The 22,157-nt window shown below is 38.9% G+C and overlaps 1 protein-coding gene across 1 annotated transcript in view; it reads right to left on the bottom strand.

Moving 5' to 3' along the window:
- RRP15 (ribosomal RNA processing 15 homolog) overlaps positions 1-22,157 on the bottom strand; it is a 42,342-nt gene that overhangs the window by 5,089 nt on the left and 15,096 nt on the right. The window contains exon 4 of the mRNA XM_059146756.1: positions 20,489-20,690. Coding sequence (XP_059002739.1) covers positions 20,489-20,690 — 202 coding nt within the window. The remainder of the gene's footprint in view (positions 1-20,488; positions 20,691-22,157) is intronic.

The raw sequence follows: 22,157 nt of genomic DNA, 5'->3' as shown, positions 1-22,157 counted from the left end.
ACTGGATAAAAGGCTATTTTTTTTTTTAATTCAGCTCAAGATTTCTTTGCCAATCTCCTCACCTTAAGTAAGAGAAAAAGCTGTTTCCTTGGAGAGAGCCACTTAGATGCAACCAGAATCAAAACACCTCTCCTACCACATTAAGCGTTCAAAATTTTCAAGTAAATTCTAAAAAGTATAGGACTCCTGGGATAATCAATGCAAGTACCTGACCAGTAAAGACTTCACCCTAACACTGATGTTCGTGTTTACACATGAACAGGCACACTCTCTGCGGTAAGCTTCCACGGGCAGAGTTACACCCAATGCGCTGGCAACATGCCCCCAACCACGGGAAGGCAGACCCCTCACGACTGAGCTCAATGTAGACTGTTTCTACGTGAGAGCGCGTCCTGACAGCCCACCTCGGCAGGACTGTGGGTTACTCCTCTACTAGGCAGCATCATAAAAGCTGTTAGCAGCCGAAAGCAAAGGAAGGAAGAAGAGTAGAACAGGGACAAAGCCTTAAACAGGTAGTTCAGAAACAAGGAAAAGAACCATAGTGGACCAACGGAAAGAACTCACTAATTAAAATGTTGAAAGCAACTGCCCAGCAAGCTTGTCTTGAAAGACGATTATGCAAACATATATTTCAGGCAAAGAGAACAATCATAGTAAACTGGAAGCATCTCTCAACGGTCCAATGCAAAGAGTAACAATGAAGTCAAGCTTTGTTGGGGGATTTTGGTTGTACTGTTTTTGTTTTTTTTCAGCAACTGATTGTCTATATCAATAATTTTCCAAGTGTGGTCCCCAGACAGGCAGCACTAACATCAATATCACTTGTTAGAAAATGAAAATCTCAGGCCCCATTCCAGACCTTCTGAATCAGAAACACTGGGAGCTGGAGCCTGGCAACCTCTTTTCATAAGTCATCCAGTGCTTCTGACACTGGCTACAGACTGAGAACCACCAGTCTATAAAAGAACAAAAAAGAACATTCTCTGCTACAAGACCAAGTAAACGTTATAGCTGAGAGAGAAAAGATTTTAGATTCTGGAAATCCAATGTTAGGACACCTCACTAGATGTTTCTAAAGTCGCCATCATCCAAGCTCCCACATTACAGTGCTATCTTTATACTGTGAAGCAAAAATATGGACAAAAACAAAACAAGAGAAAACTTAGTACAAACAAGTATGGGTTAATGTATTTTAAAAAGCAGGTATTTTTTATAATATTTGTCCTGATGGCAGTGCAAGAAACACTGTGTTTTAAAGGCAACAGGATGACCCTTTACTTTCTCTGCCTACACTTGCTAAAGTGATACACAGCCAAGAAAAAAGGCGGGGGTGGGGGGGAGTCCACGTAAGGTGGCAGCTGGAACATACACAACTAGTCCTGCTCAACTGCAAAACTCACTGAAACAACAGAAAAGTGCCTTGTTATTTTAAAGACATAAATCACAAGGAAAAGATCCAGAGAGACAGCAGTGACACCATGGAAGCGAGACGGGCCAGAAGACTGTCTGGTCAAAGCCACAGAAGCGCACTCTTAGGACTGCAACTGTCAAGACGTGACAAACCCAGTTCACACAGCCGGGTCTCAAGAAACCAACCAACCAACCAACCAAAGCCCCGGGAACTAGCACTCGCTGGGTACTTTGGGAATTGAGGATAGGAATGGAAGGCTCAAAACAAAGAGAACTGGGAGAACCTTACGTTGAGAAGCGATCAGATCTCTGGCTCCCCTTGCCCATTCCACACTAGCTGGGTGGGAAACTGAACCTTTACCCTCCGGAGAGGTAATGGGCTAAGCACGGATGAAGGCGCAGGTGCAGCACCAGAAACAGAGAATTAAGTTATACCCCCTGCTCCCCGATAACGAGTCTCAAACCTCTTCTCACTTTGGGCTCCCAAGAATACTGGGAGGCAGGGGCGCCTGGTTGGCTCAGTGGGTTAAGCCTCTGCCTTTGGCTCAGGTCATGATCTCAGGGTCCTGGGATCGAGCCCCGCATCGGGCTCTCTGCTCAGCGAGGAACCTGCTTCCTCCTCTCTCTGTGCCTGCTTCTCTGCCTACTTGTGATCTCTGTCTGTCAAATAAATAAATAAAATCTTAAAAAAAAAAAAAGAGTACTGAGAGGCAGATCTTTCCCTTCAGACAGGAAATCAGGAACAGCCTAGAGAAAATCTGGCCAGTCACTAATAAACAGCCCCCGGAGAGAACAGCACACGAAGGCTCCTGTCACATGCACAACATCCGCACGCGCACAACTTCATTGCTTCTTTGGGATTATTTGTTCTAAATCATGAACAGACGACTAAGGACTATCAGAAAGGAAAGAGAGGGTAACAAACACAAACATTTAGAAAGCAGCTTGTAGGAAAACAAGTGTTCAAAGAGAAGAAAATTCAGGGGAAAATACCATTAATATACTCAAAGAATTAGGAGATGATAGTGCATCCACACAAGTGGTTGCTATTTAAAAAGAAACATTAAGAGAATAACAAGGAGCCTGAAATTAAAAACATGATGGCAGAAATAAAAACATCAATACAAGGGTGAGAAGCTAAAGCTGTGGAATCAGCCAGAAAATAGAGTAAAAAGAAACAAGTGATGGAAAATAGAAGTCAGATAACTGGAGGACCAGTCCAGGAGGTTCAACATACAAATAACAATTATACAGAGAGAATACAAATATGGAGGGGAGGAAAACCAATGAAATACTTCAAGAAAACTTCCCAAAAGTAAAGGACACACACTTCCAGAATAAAAAGAGCCCTGAGAGTGTCCAAAATACAAAAGAAAAAGCAAGCCACATCAAGGACATCATGTACAATTTCAAAATAATAGGTACTGGAAAAATATCCTGTGAGCTTTCTCAGGTCCGAAAGAGAACAAACAAGTCACATACTTAGAGATGATCAGGAATTAAAACAGATACAGATTTTCCCATAAGCAACCCTATAAGCAAGAAAGCACAAGATACATTCTTCCAAAATACTGAAGAAATAATTCCCAACTTAAAATGCAATACTCAGATACATGTTATTCAAGTATGAGGAAAGAACAGAGGTACTCTCAGACTTGTAAGGTACCCAAGTTTACTTCTAATTAAGCCTGTCTCAGGGAACTACTGAGAACGTCCTCCACAAAAACCGAAGAGTAACCAAGAAGACAAAGACACAGGACAGAAGAAGTAGGCAGTCCGACCGAGGAAAGAGAAGGGAAGTTCGGGGCACTGGGTGGCTCAGTGGGTTAAAGCCTCTGCCTTCAGCTCAGGTCTTGATCCCAGGGTCCTGGGATGGAGCCCCGCATCAGGCTCTCTGCTCAGCAGGGGGCCTGCTTCCCTTCCTCTCTCTCTCTCTCTGCCTGCCTCTCTGCCTACTTGTGATCTCTGCCTGTCAAATAAATAAATAAAATCTTTAAAAGAGAAGGGAAGTTCCAGAGTGAGAGTAAACGGAGACTCGAGAATGGTAACTGAGCATCAGGCGCACAGACATCCTAGAACACGGCATGTACCGTAACCTGACAAAAACACTGAAGATATGCTTCACCACAACAGTGGGAGTAAACCAAGAAAGAAGAAATGTGATCCAGTAAATATGAAATCCAATCCAGAAGAAATTCCAAGGATCATAAAAAATATAAGTCGCAGGATGACAACCGTGAAGCAGCCCAGAAAAAGGAGAATGGGGCAGTCTAGGAGAGAACAGCTCAAAAATACATTATCTGAGGTAATTTGATTTTGAGAAACTAAACTAAGGAAGTTACATATGAAAATCAAGGCGATTATTAACTTAAGGAAAAACAAATAGAAAAGAAACAAGTTAAGAATACAGAGAGGCATAAATGCCAATGTAACGAGCTAAAGGAGTAAAAAGTGGTTGTCCTGGGGTAGAAGCCCCAGAAGAGTAGGCAGAATAGGGCAGAAAACTACTTATAATAATCCTTTTGGCAAAAATGTGGCCTCTTAAACCACATGGATAAGTAAAAATTAATTTAAATGGGGAAAAACAGGACCAAGTAATAAGAAAACAAACTATTCCTTGATTATTTCCACAAATTCTAAGTTTTGCAGGCCTCCTCTAACATCCTCCCCAAAAATCTCCCCCAAGACTCTCTCTCAGTTTTACTATGATTCTGTTTCCCTTTCCAACTTATTGAAATGAAAAAAAATGTTAAAAACATGAATTATGCTATGAAGTTATTATTGCCAGTTTACATAATACTGCCTTATTTCTAATTCTCTTAAAATTCCTAGCCAGAAAGCAGCTGTCTTCCTCATCTTATAGAAGGAAACGAAGGCTCAAAGAAGTGAAGGAACTTGAACTCAAATTCAGTTAATAAATGGATGAGTCAACACTCAAGCACAAATCCATGATTCCAAAGTCCAAGTTCTTTCCATAATACTATACTGCTCTAAAACTTAGTAAGAACACTATTATTACTAAATCGCCTGTTATAACCTATAAATTATACAGTACAAAGAGTACTAAAATATACTGAAACGGACTGAATATGTTTAACACAATTTCTATAAAAGTCAGAACTTGTGGGGGGCACGTGGATGGCTCCATTGGTTAAGCATCTGCCTTCAGCTCAGGTCATGACCCTAGGGTCCCGGGCTCCCAGATCAGGCTCCTACTCATCTGCTTCATCCTGTCCCTCTGCTCCTGCTTTCTCTCACTCTCTCAAATAAATAAACAAAACCTTTAAAAATAAATAAAGTCAGAACTTGGGAATATTATATTGCACAACAGATTTACATAATTATCAATTTACTATATCTTTTCCATAAAGATGATTTATCATTAGGTATAAAAATTTTCTGAATATTTGGACCATCCGCAAAAAAAACGTCGATCAGAGATTAATAAGAAAAGGCGGCTGAGGGAAATTCCAAATGTGTCATTCACTGGAACACTTGCCTAGGGTGATTCCTAAACAGATTGTGTTACATGTTAAGACATCATGAGAATTAGGGTTTTTTGGTTTGTTTGTAAAATGGAGGTAGTGGTAATCTGATGCATTACTTTTATAAAAGGAATGAAAACCAACAGAGTTCTGGATCTGAATCACAGTTGACTATTGATTACAACACTGAAAATCAGAAAGCTCAGAGGTCCACGTCTTCAAAAAAATGAAAGATCCTTCCCTTAACCTTGGTACAGATATACTGCAAGATACAGGGAACCACACTACCCAGTTTAGGCTCAGACAGGTGCTCTCATCAGGAGGAAGTGGTAGGAAGGTTCAGCACAATCAAAGCCGAGCAGGTTGTGCAGCCCGTCAGTGCCGTTGCAAAGCAGTACAAACTCAGTGACCTCCAGCAACCTGCACGGCAACTCTCTGGGCCTACATCAACCGACAAGTAACACTGATTAAATGCAAAAGTTTAATGAAAACCACATGATACAAGGAAACAAAATAGTCCCTACCCTCACTGGCCTGCTTTTATACAAATATTTAATCAAGATCATACAGAAGCAGTCTGTGTCAATTTTGAAGATGAAGACAACCCTTAAAAATGTTAATCAGCTTCCATTTCAAGGTTCAAACATACGCTGGCAGCTACTGAAAAGCAAACTGCAAACAGAGGTTTGGAATTATTCATTAGTCTAATACCAAATAATTAAGAGTTTAACCTCATTTCAATTCTGAAGGGGAAAATTAAAGCCAAATCCTAAAACAATAAACAGTATAATCACATCTATATTTAGCAATGAGCAATAGTTGTGATTTCATTGCTTTCCCTGAGAATGTTCAGTTTCCATTTTAATTTAGTTTCACCTGAATTTAAAAAGGTTCTTAACACATGGGCTAAATTCACCTTAATACCTTTATTGTTGCAAATTTTTTATAAAGCTATTTATAGTTTTAGTTAGTAATCTCCCCTCCAGCTGATTAAAGCCTATCTGAAAGTTCTGCCATGGAAATGAAGGATATATGGGAAATCCCTTTATAAAAAGATTTATTCTGGTAGAAATCAACAGAAATGAAACACAGCCCCGTATTTTTAGAATCTGAATAAGAACATCTATGGCTTTCTCATAACGCCAGACATTAAAGCATCCCACGAACCATAAAGGTTATTTATTTATTTATCTGAAAGAGAAAGCAGAGACGGAGAACACACGGGGTAGGGTGAGGGGGGAGAAGGTTCCTCTCTTCACTTTTCTAGAACTCTGTCAGAGTTTTTATTTTTATTTCTTTTTTAAAGATTGTATTTCTTTCTTTGCGAATGAGCGAGAGAGAGCACAAGCAGGGGGCAGAAGGGCAGAGGGAGAGGCGGACTCCTCTCTTAGCAGGGAGCCCCATGCAGGACTTGATTCCTGAGCCAAAGTTAGATGCTTAACCAAATGAGCCACCCAGGCACCCCAAAAATTGAAAATTGAAAAAAAGAGAGTGTTGAAATTTTCAAACTGGAATGTACAAGAGTTCTAGTAAGAACATACAGATCCAAGGTTATATGGAAGATCCTGTAATCAGTACATACTCAACTTTCCTCTAATTCTCAAATCAGGGAATAAAATAAATTAAATATTAAAATAAATAAAATATTAAAATGGTTCTTAATATTTTATTTATTTATTTGACAGAGCAAGAGAGCACAAGCAGGCAGAACAGCAGAGGGAAAGGGAGAAGCAGGCTCCTCAGTGAGCAAGGAGCCCGATGTAGGGCTCAATCCCAGGACCCTGGGGTCATGACCTGAGCTGAAGGCAGTCGCTTAACCAACTAAGCCTCCTAGATGCCCTAATTCCCAAAGAATTCTTAATAAGCAATTCCTAATTGTTTTGATCAATCTGTGCCTTCTTCATTTCTTCACACACTTGTTTTAGTTCGTTGTAACTGTTTTACTAGGACAGCATTCCAGGCAGTAAGCCCATTTGGGCTTTGTTTTTGTTAACTATTGTATAGTTTCCAGATTCTTGTACAGTTTACAAACTTAAATGGGTAACCTGTAAGATCCAAACAAGCAAGAAAAGTATTCAGTAGGCTATCCAAGGAAAAAAGACCAAGATGCTAAAATCATGTCATCTTTAGATGTAGTCCAAGCACATGTTAAACGTAGACAGCTCTCTAAGAAAACCTAATTCTACGTAGCTTTCTGAGAATTCAGGCCTAATACTTCTAAAACTCTTCAGTGTTTGTTTCCCCATCTGCTGCACTATTTTTTTATTTTAATTTCCACGCTGCCCTGGATTTTACCATGTACTCAATGCACGCGACTGCTCAACGCGGTTCGCTCTGGCGGCTCCCATTCTAACTTGCTCTCTAATATATTTAAATAGAGTTAAGTTTGAGGAAACATTTAAGCAACCCAGATGTTCCTCATTGTTTATAATCTCTTAAGAACTCTTAATAAGTTAAAGTTGACTGAACTGCCCAAAAGACAAATGTAACACCTCAAGAAGCCTTTTGACAAAAGTGCTCTATTACTTTTAGACTCAATTAGGAACTTGAAACATTGAGAACACACTCTGCCAGTCAGACGCTTAAAGCATATCGTTCTTCTTTTATCAACCTCGTTATATAGTATATAGATGAGAATTCAGACTTATAAACAACTTACTAGAGCTGTGAATTCATCTAGAAAACAGACACTAATTTTTAAAATCATAAATGTGTTAAAAAGCTTAAGTGAGAAAACATATGTAAAAGTTCTCTGTGAAACTATGAAATGTTACATAAACAAAACTTCTATCTAGTAAAAATATGCATGCTATCAATCTACCTATGAAAATCAACAAAAAGATTTAAAAATAAATAGACTGTCCTCACTAGAGATCCCTGGGAAAAGGGTGAATACAGCTCTGGACCACAGAAAGTACAAGGTTAATCCTGAGAGCCTGTGTCCCAGGAAGTACTCGAAGGAAAATGAGGTCATGTCAGAAGGGCACAAGAAACTAGTTTGCATTGGTTCCTGTCCTCACATTTGCGAACTTAAGCATTAAAAAAAAGCCTAACAAGGGATGCCTGGGTGGGTCAGTGGGTTAAGCGGCTACCAGGATCCTGGGATCAAGTCCCACATCAGGCTCCTTATAGCAAGGAGCCTGCTTCTCTCTCTGCCTCTGCTTGCCACTCTGCCTGCTTGTGTGCTCTCTCTCTCTCCCCCTCTCTCTGATAAATAAATAAATAAATAAATAAATCTTAAAAAAAAAAAAAAAAAGGCATAATGATTCTAAAATACCAAACAACTAGACATTCCTACATCTATGAAATTAAACCAAGACAAAAACAAGAAGGTGGGAGTGAGGGAGGAAGGTTAACTCGCCTTCCTGGAGCACTGGAGATGACTGCTAAGTCCACTCCTTACTCTGAACTGGCCAGCACTGGAGATGACTGCTAAGTCCACTCCTTACTCTGGCCAGCACTGGAGATGACTGCTAAGTCCACTCCTTACTCTGAACCTGGCCAGCACTGGAGATGACTGCTAAGTCCACTCCTTACTCTGAAAAGCGGTCATTAAAAGCAAAGTTACATTAACCCCGTATTTTGGAACTTAAATTTAACCCTAGAAAAATAAATAGAAAATGAGTGAGAAAAGCACCAGTTTGCAAATTTCAATAATATTTAACTGTTTTGGACAAGGATCATCAATTGATGGTAACAGGCAAAAGATAGATGGGGAAAAGTATATTTGCTCCTTTCAAATTATTCATCCCAGAAATTACTTTCTAACTGTAGAGGAGAAAATGCACCTTTAATGAAGAAACATTTATTACCACTTTCACCAAGTGAAAAACCCTCATCGCTAATATGGGACATTCTGATACTGGGTCTCCTGAAGTGAGAGCATGCTACAGAAACAGCATCTACGTATTACACCTATGACACAGTTTAAGCCACAAAAAAGTTGAACCTAAATCCTAACCTTTAGTCGTAACCTTCCACTTGCAGCGAAAGGGCACAGAGGAGCAAGTTCACAGACATGATGAAACAATCAGACAGATTCGGAGCTGGACTCATTCTTCAAGACAACTGGTTTAGTTATAGATGATCTTCTGAATTGTAGGGTATATGAATTTTATCTCAAGAAAGCGGTTTTAAAAAAAGAATTCCCAGGACAGTATGGGTATTGGCACCTTCAAATAATCACCTCCAAACAAAAACTAGACGCAGAGGAAGACAGGCAGACAAGTCTATATAACAAACACACGGACAAGTGTCAACAATTATCAAACCTAGGTGACAGAAACACTGGTCTTTCATACTTTCTTCCTGTTTGAAAATTCCCATTAAGCAACAGGGGAAAACAAGGATCCTGAAATTCCTATTAGGCAAGCAATGATTAAATACAGGATGCATCTGATACCCAATAAATTTTAATTAAGTCCCTGATAAAAGAATAGAAAATTAATTCTAATAGTGAACTTAGAAAGAATTCCTTATATGAGTTCAAAGAGTTTGTTTCATGATTCTGAAATGCTTTACTATAGTAATATTTTCTCTTACTTAACAGTTTTGAGAAATGAGATTTTAAAACCTATCAGTCTCGGGGCGCCTGGGTGGCTCAGTGGGTTAAAGCCTCTGCCTTTGGCTCAGGTCATGATCCCAGGGTCCTGGGATCAAGCCCCGCATCGGGCTCTCTGCTCGGCAGGGAGCCTGCTTCCTCCTTCTCTCTCTCTGCCTGCCTCTCTGCCTACTTGTGATCTCTGCCTGTCAAATAAATAAATAAAATCTTAAAAAAAAAAAACCTATCAGTCTCCACGCGCTGCTACACCTCTAATGAAGGGGCTGTGAGACCCAGGCAGAGTCAGACGGCAGGCCCTCTCTCATCATTCTCCTTCGAGCCTCGGGGGTGACACTGCGGCTCATTAGCCAGCCCCACCTCTTCTAGCTCATCTAGGTGAGAAAGGGGAGACCCAGTTTTCAGTTCTGCTTCTCACGAAGGACCTCAGATCTTTTTAAGGAGCAGGCAGAAATGGCTGATTTGGAGCAATGTGGACTGGGTTTTAATCCAGATTCCACCAACTACTATCAATGTGACCGGGGGCAAGTCACTTAATATTTCTGATTTGGGGTTTCTTACCTCTAAAATGAGAATTCTAGGGACGCCTGGGTGGCTCAGTTGTTAAGCATCTGCCTTTGGCTTGGATCATGATCCCAGGGTCCTAGGATCAAGTCCCACATCAGGCTCCTTGCTCAATGGGGAGTCTGCTTCTCCCTCTCCCACTCCCCCTACTTGTGTTCCCTCTCTCACTGTGTCTCCTCTCCCTGGCAAACAAATAAAATCTTAAAAAAAAAAAAAAAATGAGAATTCTAGTACTTCTTAAAATGTAACTATATAAAAACACCTCTCAAAGTACCTGGCACAAAGCAAACAGTACCAAGCCCCTTCCTAGTCCTTCTACCACCATTCCCACTTCCTAATGCCCTGAATCATCACATATATACACAGAATCCCCAACTAGGGATATCTGGAATCTTCTAATGATGTTTCTACACACTAGTCACAAAGATGAGAACATTCAAATACTGTCGTATGAAAGCAACCACTTAGAAACCAAACTCTCCTTCGTAAGTAAAATCTTTAAAGTAACAGAGTTTAAGTATAGCTTAAAACGGGGAAGAGAAAGTTGGCAATCTCCAGTTCCCCAAAACCTAGGTTTATTATTATGTAACAATTTGCATCAATAGACTAGAGGCCCCTAAAATGAGAATTTTCCTAATCTAAACATAATTTTCACTAAATTATTGGATTTTTTTTTGGATTATCCAGTAATTCATAAAGAGTAACAGGTTCTTTCCAAATTCATTTCCAACTTTCATCTTTGACTACTATTTGTTAAGAAAAATAAGAACTAGGGGCGCCTGGGTGGCTCTGTGAGTTAAAGCCTCTGCCTTCAGCTCAGGTCATGATCCCAGGGTCCTGGGGCTCTCTGCTCCGCAGGGAGCCTGCTTCCTCCTCTCTCTCTGCCTGCCTCTCTGCCTACTTGTGATCTCTGTCTGTCAAATAAATAAATAAAATCTTAAAAAAAAAATAAGAAAAATAAGAACTAAATATAAGGAACACAAAATGAAAGTACCTGCAGACATTTACATAGCACTGTGACAAGCACTATTCTAAGGATTCTACCTATACTAACTCCCTTGAGTCTTAAGAGTTATCTCTATGAGGTGGTTATTGCTACCAGAATGATTATCTGAAACACTTAAGGAACTTGAGGCATCGTGTGGGTGCATAACCCATATGCAGTGTATTGCAGAAAAAGCGTTTCGACCCAGGCCATCTGGTTCCAGGCCATGGCCTCTGCTACTGTAGAATATCTCACACATCCCTCATCAACATTCTCATCTGCCTATAGCTCAAGCAAAAAACACCAATCAACTCATATTTGATTTTCAGCAAGAAACAATAAAATATTTTCTTAATTTTTGCAAATGTACCAAGTGTAAGCATGTAGCATAAGACTTACTTTGCACAGGACAATTATTAGAAAAAAAAAAGCCTGAACCTCACTGATGAGAATCCTATACACACATCCACTCCAGCAACTTCAAATAGAACATTTCTTCAAATAGGGCCAGGAGACATATGGCACCATCAGTACATTTTATTTCAACAGTAACTAAAGATTTCTACAGAAGCCCCGTGATTAGTTCTGACGCTTCCCCCATACCCGTATTTCCCCCATGTCAAAATGCTGCACGCACCACGTTCCAAACATAAGTTTGCTTTGATTACAACTGCTGTCCAAATCCAAAACCACGCGACATTAAAGCTAAACAGCCTATTTTAAAAGGAGTTGAGAAACGGGCTTTAAGCTGTTCCCATCAACAGCATGTGTACAATCATGCTCATTCTCATTTCAAACTTTGGAGTCTCTCTTTTGTCTAAACTCCAATCTATTTAGGCATTTTCAGTAAACAAACATTAAGCTGAATTATTTACAAAGTTAGAATTCCACACATTCCAGCCAGAGCTGCTTTTATGTGAGAGGAAAATACTGTCGCCGTGCAGAGCAGGGGCAACTTAAGGGCAGTATCGTTCTCAACCCGCTTGCCTGCCTTTCATTTCCCCAACACCAGTTAAAAACTAAATCCTGAAAACTGCCAGGGACCACCTAGGGAGCTGCATGCAGAGTCCCTCCATTCTTCGGGAGCAGGAACTCAGCAGGTCTCTGAACCCTACAGAACGCAGTTTTTCACAGGATAGAGCAGTGCAAAGCTAGGTTTAGTTACTAACATACCAAAGCAGCCAGGTACTTCAAAAGTATTCCCACCACTAAATACGCAGCTATGGAGGAACTGTGAGGGCCATCACTGTGTATGAGAAACAAAGCCCCTAACTTACCTCTATGTTTGACATTTCAAGTGCTCATTATCACAAAAATCAGGAAAAAAAAATTGTGTGCATGTGTGTGTGTGTGTGTATGTATATATATATATATATATATATATATATATATATATTTATTTATTTTTTTTCCCCTGCTCCAGCAACTTTTTCCCCTGGGGATTTTTCACTGAAATTTGTTGTCCAGCAATCAGTAAAAAAATTACTTTCTAACAGAAACTACCTAACATTTCCCCTTACTACGAAATTATTATTGTGGCTTCATTAAAACCAAAGGTGAATGTGATACATGGCAATTTCAAATAAATGAAAACTGTGCAAGTTTAATTCAAGAGTTTGAATAACATACAGTCAAAAGCCTTCCTAACAGCAGCCAATATATACTCTTTTGAGATTCAGATTTAAAATGCATCATATGCATCATATTTCCTTCAGTCCCACTTTTAAGGAAATAGACACTTAAATTTCAAGAAGTTTGACTGGGTTTAGTCAACTTTCAATAAAAGAGCAAAAGAATAACCAGGACTTTGGAAAGTAAGGAAAAAAAATAACAGCTCTACATTATTAAAATCTTGATCACTCAACATAAAGGGAAAACATATCACCAGATTGGTACGTGTTCTGAACGGGATAAGGAAAGAGCTATTCCTGAGGGATAAAAAAGTGAAATTTTTTATGAGACCTTTTCTTACACAAAATATGAATTGTTGTTGCTTCCTTAAACACAGTGTCCTAAATACAATTTAATCTTTTTAAAAACCACTCGGAGTCAACATCACGGAATCCGGCAATGTGCCTTCTTACATGCTGGTGTGTAGCTACTACGGGCCTTCCATTTATTTGGTTTAGGAGAGGAGTGGAATTTGCAGGTTCTGGATTATAGAATTCTCTCCAAATAACTGACAATTAATTTTTTTTTGACAATTTTTTTAAACCTAGAAACATTTAATTATGGGAAAAACTCTCTAAAATACATGATGCATCTTCCCTGATGAAGTAAACAGGTACATTGTTTTAGGGCCCTACAGAAACCTACAGGACTTCTGAGTCTCTGCAGCAAGGGCTCACATATACTCTCCCCCCCTGGTCGCCCTCCCCCCTGTGTTCCATCTCCTCCACTGACCAAGTGCCTCACCCCACACCTGCTGTTTTTAACCCACTCCTTACCGTCCTTCTCATTTCTGATTACAACTTCATCTCACAAAAGTCCTCCTCTCTTGGGGGGAGGGAGGTCAAACAGGGGTTGGGGTTCAGCAGTGCACTTGTGATGAGCACGGGGTGATGCAGAGACATGCTGAATCACTACACTGTACACCCGAAGCTGACATCATACTGTACATACACTATACCGGGATATAAAATAAAATAAGCCTTCATCCCCCAAACATGTTCCATCTTTTAAAGGTTCAATTTTGTGAAAGCTGTCACCATTTCTGAATCTCCTAAGCTGTAAACCTCACAGTCATCACAATTCCCTTCTCTCCCTGAACCCTCTGAATTATGTTAGTTCCAATCAAATCAATCTATACCTTGAAACTACCTCTCTGACCTGGTTCTTGTCCATCAATCCCCACCTACCACATCTTAGATCAGGTTTTCCCCTCTTGCTTATGGCAAAAGTCGCCCACTAGTTGGTCTTCTGACATAGTCTCTCCATCCTTCAGCATTCTTTTCCTTAAAAATAACCAAATCTGATCAGGTCACTTACCTGATGAAAAATTACAACTGGCTCTCAAATGCCCAAGAAATAATGTCCAAATGCCTTACCAGAAGTCTGAAGACTTAAAAATGTGATCTACTACTTCTCCTCAGGTTCCCTTTCCTAGCCTCCCACCAATCAGCAAATACCCCATATCCCAACCTCTATGAAAGAAGGACCAGGAAAGGAAATTACAAAGGATGTGAAAAATTGAGAGCTGGTAGGCTTTGTTCCCCTGTAGTAGCACAATGACTGCCCGTTGCTTTTCCTTGGATCACCACTAGTGAAAATGTCACTCACTAGGACTCCATTCTCTGACATTTATTTCATTTCTTTTAAATGTTTTCAAAGATTCTGTTTCAAATAGGCTAGCTTCAACAGCACTGAACACTTGTTCTAATTTATGACTTTCTTCATGAAATTCTTTAGCTTGAAGGTAAATATTCCAACAGAAATGCCACTCACGGGTGCTTCCTTTCCTGTTATCATCAGAATTCACATTATAAAATGAAAATGCTTCTTTAGATACTCAAAGCACCTTTACCCAAAGACTGGGTTAGTCCAGCAAAGAAACTAGTACCTTTACTATGTTTGCTTCATGACTTTTTAAAACTAAAGCTAAGTGTCTCATACTCTCCTCAAGCACATTCCTCTCGAGAGTCACGTTTTCTCCGATCATCCTCCCAGCATTTTTCCAACTTGACTACCTTCTCCTTTCATAAGCAACACACCGTCTGTACTACCTGGAACATTTGCTCAAGCAATTTTCAAGTGGTTTCTCTTCTAGTTTCCACATGAAATGTTCAGTGAACTAAGTCATTCCCAAGAACCAAACCTCCACTGAACTTAACATTGAGTACTTTACCCCTAATTTCTACTTTTTTGGTTAAGAATCACTCTTTTCTTAGGCTTTCTCACTTCCACTAACTGTTTTTTGTTATGGCCCTATTTCACAAAGATATACATTTAAAAAAAAAAAAGTTAACTAAGTCTCTAATATTGATTTGACATGATTTAATGTGATATGGCGTGTCAGTGACTCGAGAAAATGGACATTACTGAGGAGATATTGGGCAGTGAACTCACAAATAAATGACTTACTTCCGCATATAAGTTTTGCAATGTAAGGAATTTAAAAGAAAAAATGTTAAGTTTGTGAATGACAGATGTGTAATGTGTACATTTATTAAAGTGATGTACGTCACTGTACAAATGACCTGATTTCCCATGATGAAAGAGATGTGCAACTGCTATTAAGAAAAAAAAAAAGTTAACCCTTACTTATGTAACAGAAGAAACAGCTCATTTTTTGATAGACAAAAATACTTAGAATACTACTTTCCCTAAGTTCTAGTGAGGGCTTTTTGATTTACAGACATTAGCTATTATCTCTTCTGAAATGAGCCCATCAGGTACTTTTTTGCTTTTGTTTAACTTTACATTATGTGGGTTCAGCTCCAAGAAATAAAGCATAGTAATTAATGATTGAAATGTAATTTAATGTATCAGTCTGACATCTTTTAAAATACTTACATCTTTTCAAAATCTCAAAAATTTAAATTTCAAAATTTAAACATCAAAAATGATGTTTAAAAAGCGATTATACCTTTTTGGCCTCTAATGCAGGCTTTCCCAACTACTTTACGCCAGAGATCATGATTGCATACAATAAAATTAAGACAAAATAAGCAAGAAAAGTACTAAGGGCAACAATATTATCCAAAATTTAATCTGATATCTGATTATCTGATATCTGATAATCTGATTATCAGCAGAATCAAATTAAAAATACTCTGATAAACAGCTAATGATGTGAAAGGCAGTCTTTGGAACATATAAAAACTTTGCTCCAATCCAGGCACCAAAATCCTTTGAAGACTATGGTTTTTAAATGGAGGAAGCAGACTTTGAATAGCTGAAGTTGTAGCTCACAAAAATAGTAAATATAGAAATGTAAAATGCAATAAATCAAATGTAGGTATGTAGGGCACAATATATATGACCCTTAAAACAGACAGGAAATCACAGATATGCAATGTGTAAAGGCATGATTTAGTAATTCTGCTTACCAGATTAAAAATAAATCAACACACTAGACATAAAAGATCATACACTCTCTTTTCTTCATTTTCTAAGAAATGATGTTAACCAAAGATATGCCAGAACATGAATCAAAGTATCTAAAGATCCTTAAAGGATAGAGATGATCGCAAAGCTGGTTTCCAAGAAGATGCAAATACAAATACAGGAGGGGTGTATATCTGCCATCAGTGGACATTTTCCTCTTCGTAAGGCTAAAATTTTAGAAAAATGTTTACAGACAAGTAATTTTTAAATAATCCACTTCAAAACATTAAAAATGTCCACCTCAAATACTTAAAAATTTATTGTTTGTGAAATACTTTATAATTAATTTAAGGCTCCCAATAATTCCATTAAAGCAATACGAAGTTACAGTAAGATTAACCTTTTTGCTTTTAAATTAAAAAGGAAGTCTTCCATTAAATAGCAGACACACATTTATCTCTAATTCTTACGGAAAGCCCACTAAAATTAAAAGTATAAAAAGTTATAAACAAACAAGGAAATAAATGAAACCTGGTTAGAGTTGTGATAACCAGTTAGAGAGAAGGAAAGCTAATGTTTACGTGAGAAACTGGATCCATGCTCAGGAACTGGAGGCAAGAGGGGAGGCAGACGTGAGGGGTGTGATAAAAACACAAGATGTCTGACAGTCTGTGTAAGAAGCAGACTTTTCATTTCCCTTTCTGACTTACGGAGGCAGGTGACCGACCCTACCAAGGACATGTAAATTAGTCTCTGAAGACATTAAACCAGAAAAGGTTTAAATGCAGGAACACTGATTCATATAAAGAGACGGCACTGAATAAGCCTATGTACCACGATACTGTTTGACTTGGGGCCACACCGCCCCAACCTCTGCCTCTGGTTACTTTGCCTGCCACTTCTGTCTATCAAATCTCCCCTGTGCATCTCCTGGAAGGATACTTAACACGGGACTTAGAACCCACCCAGAGAATCCGGGATACTCTCTTCACCTCAAGATCCTTAAGTTAACTTTATCTGCAAAGACCCCTCCTCTGAATAGGCACATTTTACAGGTTCCAGGAATCCGAACACAGACTTATCATTTTAGCGTTCCGTCTACTAGACTGTTCCATCTACTACACATAATTTAGCCAACACATCAATTAAAAATGAAGATATCCTACATCCTTTTCTAGAAAGCTACCAGTCAATGTGACCTTATCAAACTGAGAGTGAGAGCCAAGAGAAAATAAGACCGTCCTAGAAACAGGGGCAAAGGAAAGTAAAGGGAATCCCTGGGCAGTGATCAAGCAAACCCCAAGCGCACACCAGGGTAAAGAACCGCCAGTCGAGATTATAGCAAGACGAACGTGGAGAAAATAGGACTGAGAAGGGTTTAAAAAAAAAAAGAGGCAACTGTTACCTCTAGGAAAATAAAAACCGTAAGAAAGCTAAGTTGAAGAATAAAGTATTATTGTACCTGCTTTGTTCAGGAGTAAATGGTGTTCACACTGAATACTGATCTAGCTAAAAGCGTTAATACGCTACATCAGAAGGGCAGAAGGATGCAGTACGGGAGGTATGGCAGCAAAGGAAAGAATGACAATTCTTGGTCCTGCATAAAGGTATCTAATATTGACCAAAAAAAAAAAAATAGTCTAAATATTATTTAACATACAGAGGTCAATACCACAACCAAGATCTAAGAATTGAAAATGGTTTCCTTGGAAGGGAGCAAAGCAAGGGGCACGAGGGATGGGGAAGAGCACTGGCAATTTTCTTTAGTCACTGGTTCCCTTTTGAAACTGTGCTCCTATTGCTTTGAAAATAAAATTCATTTATCGCCAAGAAAGGGAAAGCGTCTCAGAAAGTGTCTTGTCCAGGATCATAACATAGTTAAGAAATATCTTAAAACTTCTTGTATCCACGGGAGTATGGAAATTCTTAAAAAGGGGCTCTTAAAAATAAATTCCCAAGTTCTAAGTGTTCCCAGGAATAAAAAAAAAAAAAAAAAAAAAAGCAGACACAACCAAAAGCACTATTAGTGTATGTTCATATAATGGATCTAACCTCTTGTTTCTATTACTACAACCCCATCCAGCTTTCTTAAGTAAAAGTACTGGCTCGTTTTTGAACATAAGACATTAATGTCACAACTACAAATAACAGGTCTAACAAGATAAAGGAGCTGAAGACATAGGAAGGTATTTCCAGACGGCTATCCTGATAGACAGCTATCTACAGTTTACATGCAGATGAACTCTAGCAGTAAAGATTTCATAGTATTAGGAGTACAAGACGCAAAGGCTGTGTTCTGACCCCTTAACCCCAGGAAAGGGACAACCGGAATTTCCCCCAAGCTCTTCTCCCCGACTGTCTGAGAAGGGAAGGGGCACGGAAAAGGGGCAACAGCAATGGTGCTAGGAAGAGGTAAAATATGAGAAAAAAGGAGAATTTTATTTTCTACTTAATTAATATCCCTCTTTATCCATTTCATTAATCTATGTCTCCTTTCTGAATCGTGTTTTGGCTCACTACTCCCACCTTTCCCTTCCCTCCTCTTCGACGGCTTTCACGCCCACCTATTCCAAATAACCTGCACGGGTTTACTGATCGATGTCCTAACCCAGCATGACCGTTACATCAAACTCCACCCCCCCAAACAGGGCACCGACTTCATTTACCTTTTACTGTACCTAATGATAATGTGCCGTCTAGACATATTAATTTAGAATTTTTTAATCTTATTGACTTGAAGTCATCTATCTGAACTGTAAGATTTTAAAAGATAGAAGGATAGCACCAGGTACAACGAGGCAAGCATTTTTGATATTAGTAACTGACCCAATCACAAATGCTATAGTACTTTAATATTATTCAGACGCAAAACCAAGTCCAATAAAAAAAAAAAGTAAGTCTGGTGGTTTTTCCATAAATATGAAACCAAAGTGAAAGCAACATTTTTAAAAGAAATGTGCCAAGATACTGTTTGTATGGGATAAGAAGCTCTAGAAACAAATTACTTTTAGAGCAAACTCACTTCGGTTTGACAGTGAAGTAGGAAGTCAAAGGAAAAGTGTAAATGGTAAGAAAAAAAAGGCAGCAATGGTATTGGAAAGAACCCTTCATGTATTTTCATAACTCATGAAAAAAATAATACCGAAGCAAAAACAAATGCCTCTATTAAAGTTATTCAGAAATGAACAGAAAAAAGAAAAATAGTAAGTCTGTCTTTCTCCATCTTCCTATTAACTCCTCACGCAATGCTGCTGGATCGTTCTCTAAGTTTTAGAGTAAAATGTCCCTTGTGAGAACACAGGTTAGATTTTTTTTTAACTAAAAAGTAATCATCCCCAAACACAGTATACATGTGTTTATAATTAATTCTGACACGTTAAAACAGCAGCATCAGTGAGCATCAGTATTATGTAAATATTGGAAAATAATTTGGAGGGGTCCCTGGGTGGCTCAGTCGGTTAAGCATCTGCCTTTGGCTCAGGCCATGTTCACAGGGATCAAGCCCCGCATCGGGCTCCCTGCTCAGCCCTCTGGTGCTCCCTCTAGCTATCTCTGTCACCATCTCTGTCTCTCTCTTTCTCAAATAAAATCTTTGAAAAAATAAATAAATAAATAAACCCCATTTGGGTCCTTTAATATGCAAGAGACATAGTTAAATAGCTTAGAAAACTTTTGTCAAATTTAGGCAAAACTGGCAACTTAAAGTACTTGAAAAGTACCTCAGCTCTAGGTTAGCATGACATTCCGATATGCTCTTCTTCTCAGAGTTTCGACTGGCAAAGCAAAGACAAAACGCTTACAACGGAGACTCCTGACTGAAGCACTTTTTGTTGGCAATAGAAATTAAGCTATCAAACACACCAGTACTTTAATTAAAAAACAAAACCAAACAGAACAGCCCTTTTGCGAGTAAAGCAGATTTCAGAACCTTTCACCTGGTACCTACTGAAGTCCACCGGTCAACAGGACTGGAGAAGCAAAGTTATCAAGCCAAAGATTGGGAACAGTATTTATACTCTTCGTCCTCCAACTAGTCAAACTTCACCAAACAGCCTCAGTACAAAGACGACCTTCCACTGTGTTCCCCAAAGCTCTGAACCTTCCTATTTTAGAAGTTAAATGCCATCACAGTTAACCTCTGTGGGTGAAGGTGCAAAGTGAAGCTGTATCCCTCATTCAGGTTTCTGTTCTCCAAAATGCACAAAAAGCAGGATTTCAGGTAGGAGAGACCTGGTATCTCTCACAGACTGACGTGAATCCATCGGTCCCTGAGCTCTAAGAGCAGCAGTATGGACGTCACCTCTACTGGCAACTTCCATACTAAATAAATTATCATGAAACCTAAGAATACTAACTCTTAAATTTATAGTTTGCTTTTTCACCCCAAAACTTTAAGAACTAAAAGTCTGATGCACAGAGTCCTATATAAACACTTTTTACCTGTTTGGCTTTCACGTTCTTTGCAGTCGAACTTTTCTCACTGGTACTTGCATCCATCCCTCTCAGAACACTGATGAAATCTTTCTTGGAAACAGTCGATATCAACTTAGCACGTTTTCTAATAGAACTTCCAGCTTCTTTAACCTTTTCATCAACATTCTTTTGGTGCTTCTGAACGGCGTTAAATAACTGTACCACACCCCTACAAAACATAAAATGACCAGAGTAACATAGTTAAGTAACGGTTACACTAGAATACAAACTGTGAGGTTAAGCACAATGTGTTTTTACTGCTTAGGAAAGAGGCAAACATTTAATAGGCACTCAGATGAAAAGAGCTGCATCTAAAAAATGAACATACATTTCAATGAAAGAACACAGATTTCTGAATAGAGAATAAATATATATGGACTGATATGATTTTTCTTTTCAGCTTTCACCTTTCTCAATCAACTTTTGTGCAATTAGAACTAAAAATTACTTTTAATGCAAATATCTATTCCTCAAAATATATTATTACATAATAATTACATCACGATATAATGGATAGAGAACAGCCTCTACAGTTAGCTGTCTCACCCCCGACACTACGAAAGGTTTTCTAGATTTCAATGTCTTCTATAAATGGAAAAAATAACACTCAAGTAGTTTAAAAAGAATTCAGTTATATTATCTGCAATTCTTATGATAAAAAACTAATTTTTAAAAAATTTATTTATTTGAGAGGGAGGGAGAACAGGCAGACAGCAGACAGAGGGAGAAGCAGGCTCCCCACCGAGCAGGCAGCCCAACGCCGCGGACTCCATCCCACGACCCTGGGATCACGCCCGAAGCCCGAGGCAGACGCCTAACTGACTGAGCCACTTAGGCACCCTGATATGAAACTAATTTTACCCTGATATAAAACTAATTTTAAAGTCCTATTTTAAAATGAAATACTTATTTAAATATTTGGTCTATAGTTAAGTTCATTCCAAGAAGGATTCTGAAGACTGAGACCTGTAGTGTCCATCACAGCAACCATGAGCCACGTGGAGCTGGTGAGCCGCGCAACGCGGCTGGCTCATCCGTACTGCACTGTGCTTGCTCCAGGTTTAAAATATGACTGGATGTGTCAGATTTAATAAGAAAACAGAGACTTTTAATATCTCACCAAAAACTTTTTTAAGATTTTATTTATTCATTTGACAGACAGAGATCACAAGTAGGCAGAAAGGCAGGAAGAGAGAAGAGGAAGCAGACTCTCTACTGAGCAGAGAGCCTGATGGGGGGCTTGATCCCAGGAACCTGGGATCATGGCCTGAGCCAAAGGCAGAGGCTTTAACCCTCGGAGCCACCCAGGTGCCCCTCACCAAAAACTTTTATATTAATTACATGATAAAATAAAAAAATAATTTGAATATTTTGGGTTCAATAAAATACATTGGTACAATTTATTTATTTTTACCATATTATCTAGATAGTATGTGGCTACAAAAATGTTTTACATTATGTATGTGGCTCCCATTATATCTCTACTGGACAATACCGATTCAAACCATTACTATCTTTTCGAGTTTCACAATTCTGTCACCGGGAGAGGCACTGGCCATGTACCTGGAGTATCCCTGCGTGTTCCTAATACGTTTTTCAAGGATGTGAGGCCCTGACTGTTTTTTACACCAGGCAT

Source organism: Mustela lutreola, chromosome 14 (genome assembly GCF_030435805.1).
Source record: "Mustela lutreola isolate mMusLut2 chromosome 14, mMusLut2.pri, whole genome shotgun sequence".
Taxonomy (NCBI): domain Eukaryota; kingdom Metazoa; phylum Chordata; class Mammalia; order Carnivora; family Mustelidae; genus Mustela; species Mustela lutreola.
Note: the sequence above shows the minus strand (reverse complement) of the source record. Positions and strands in the feature narration are given on the sequence as shown.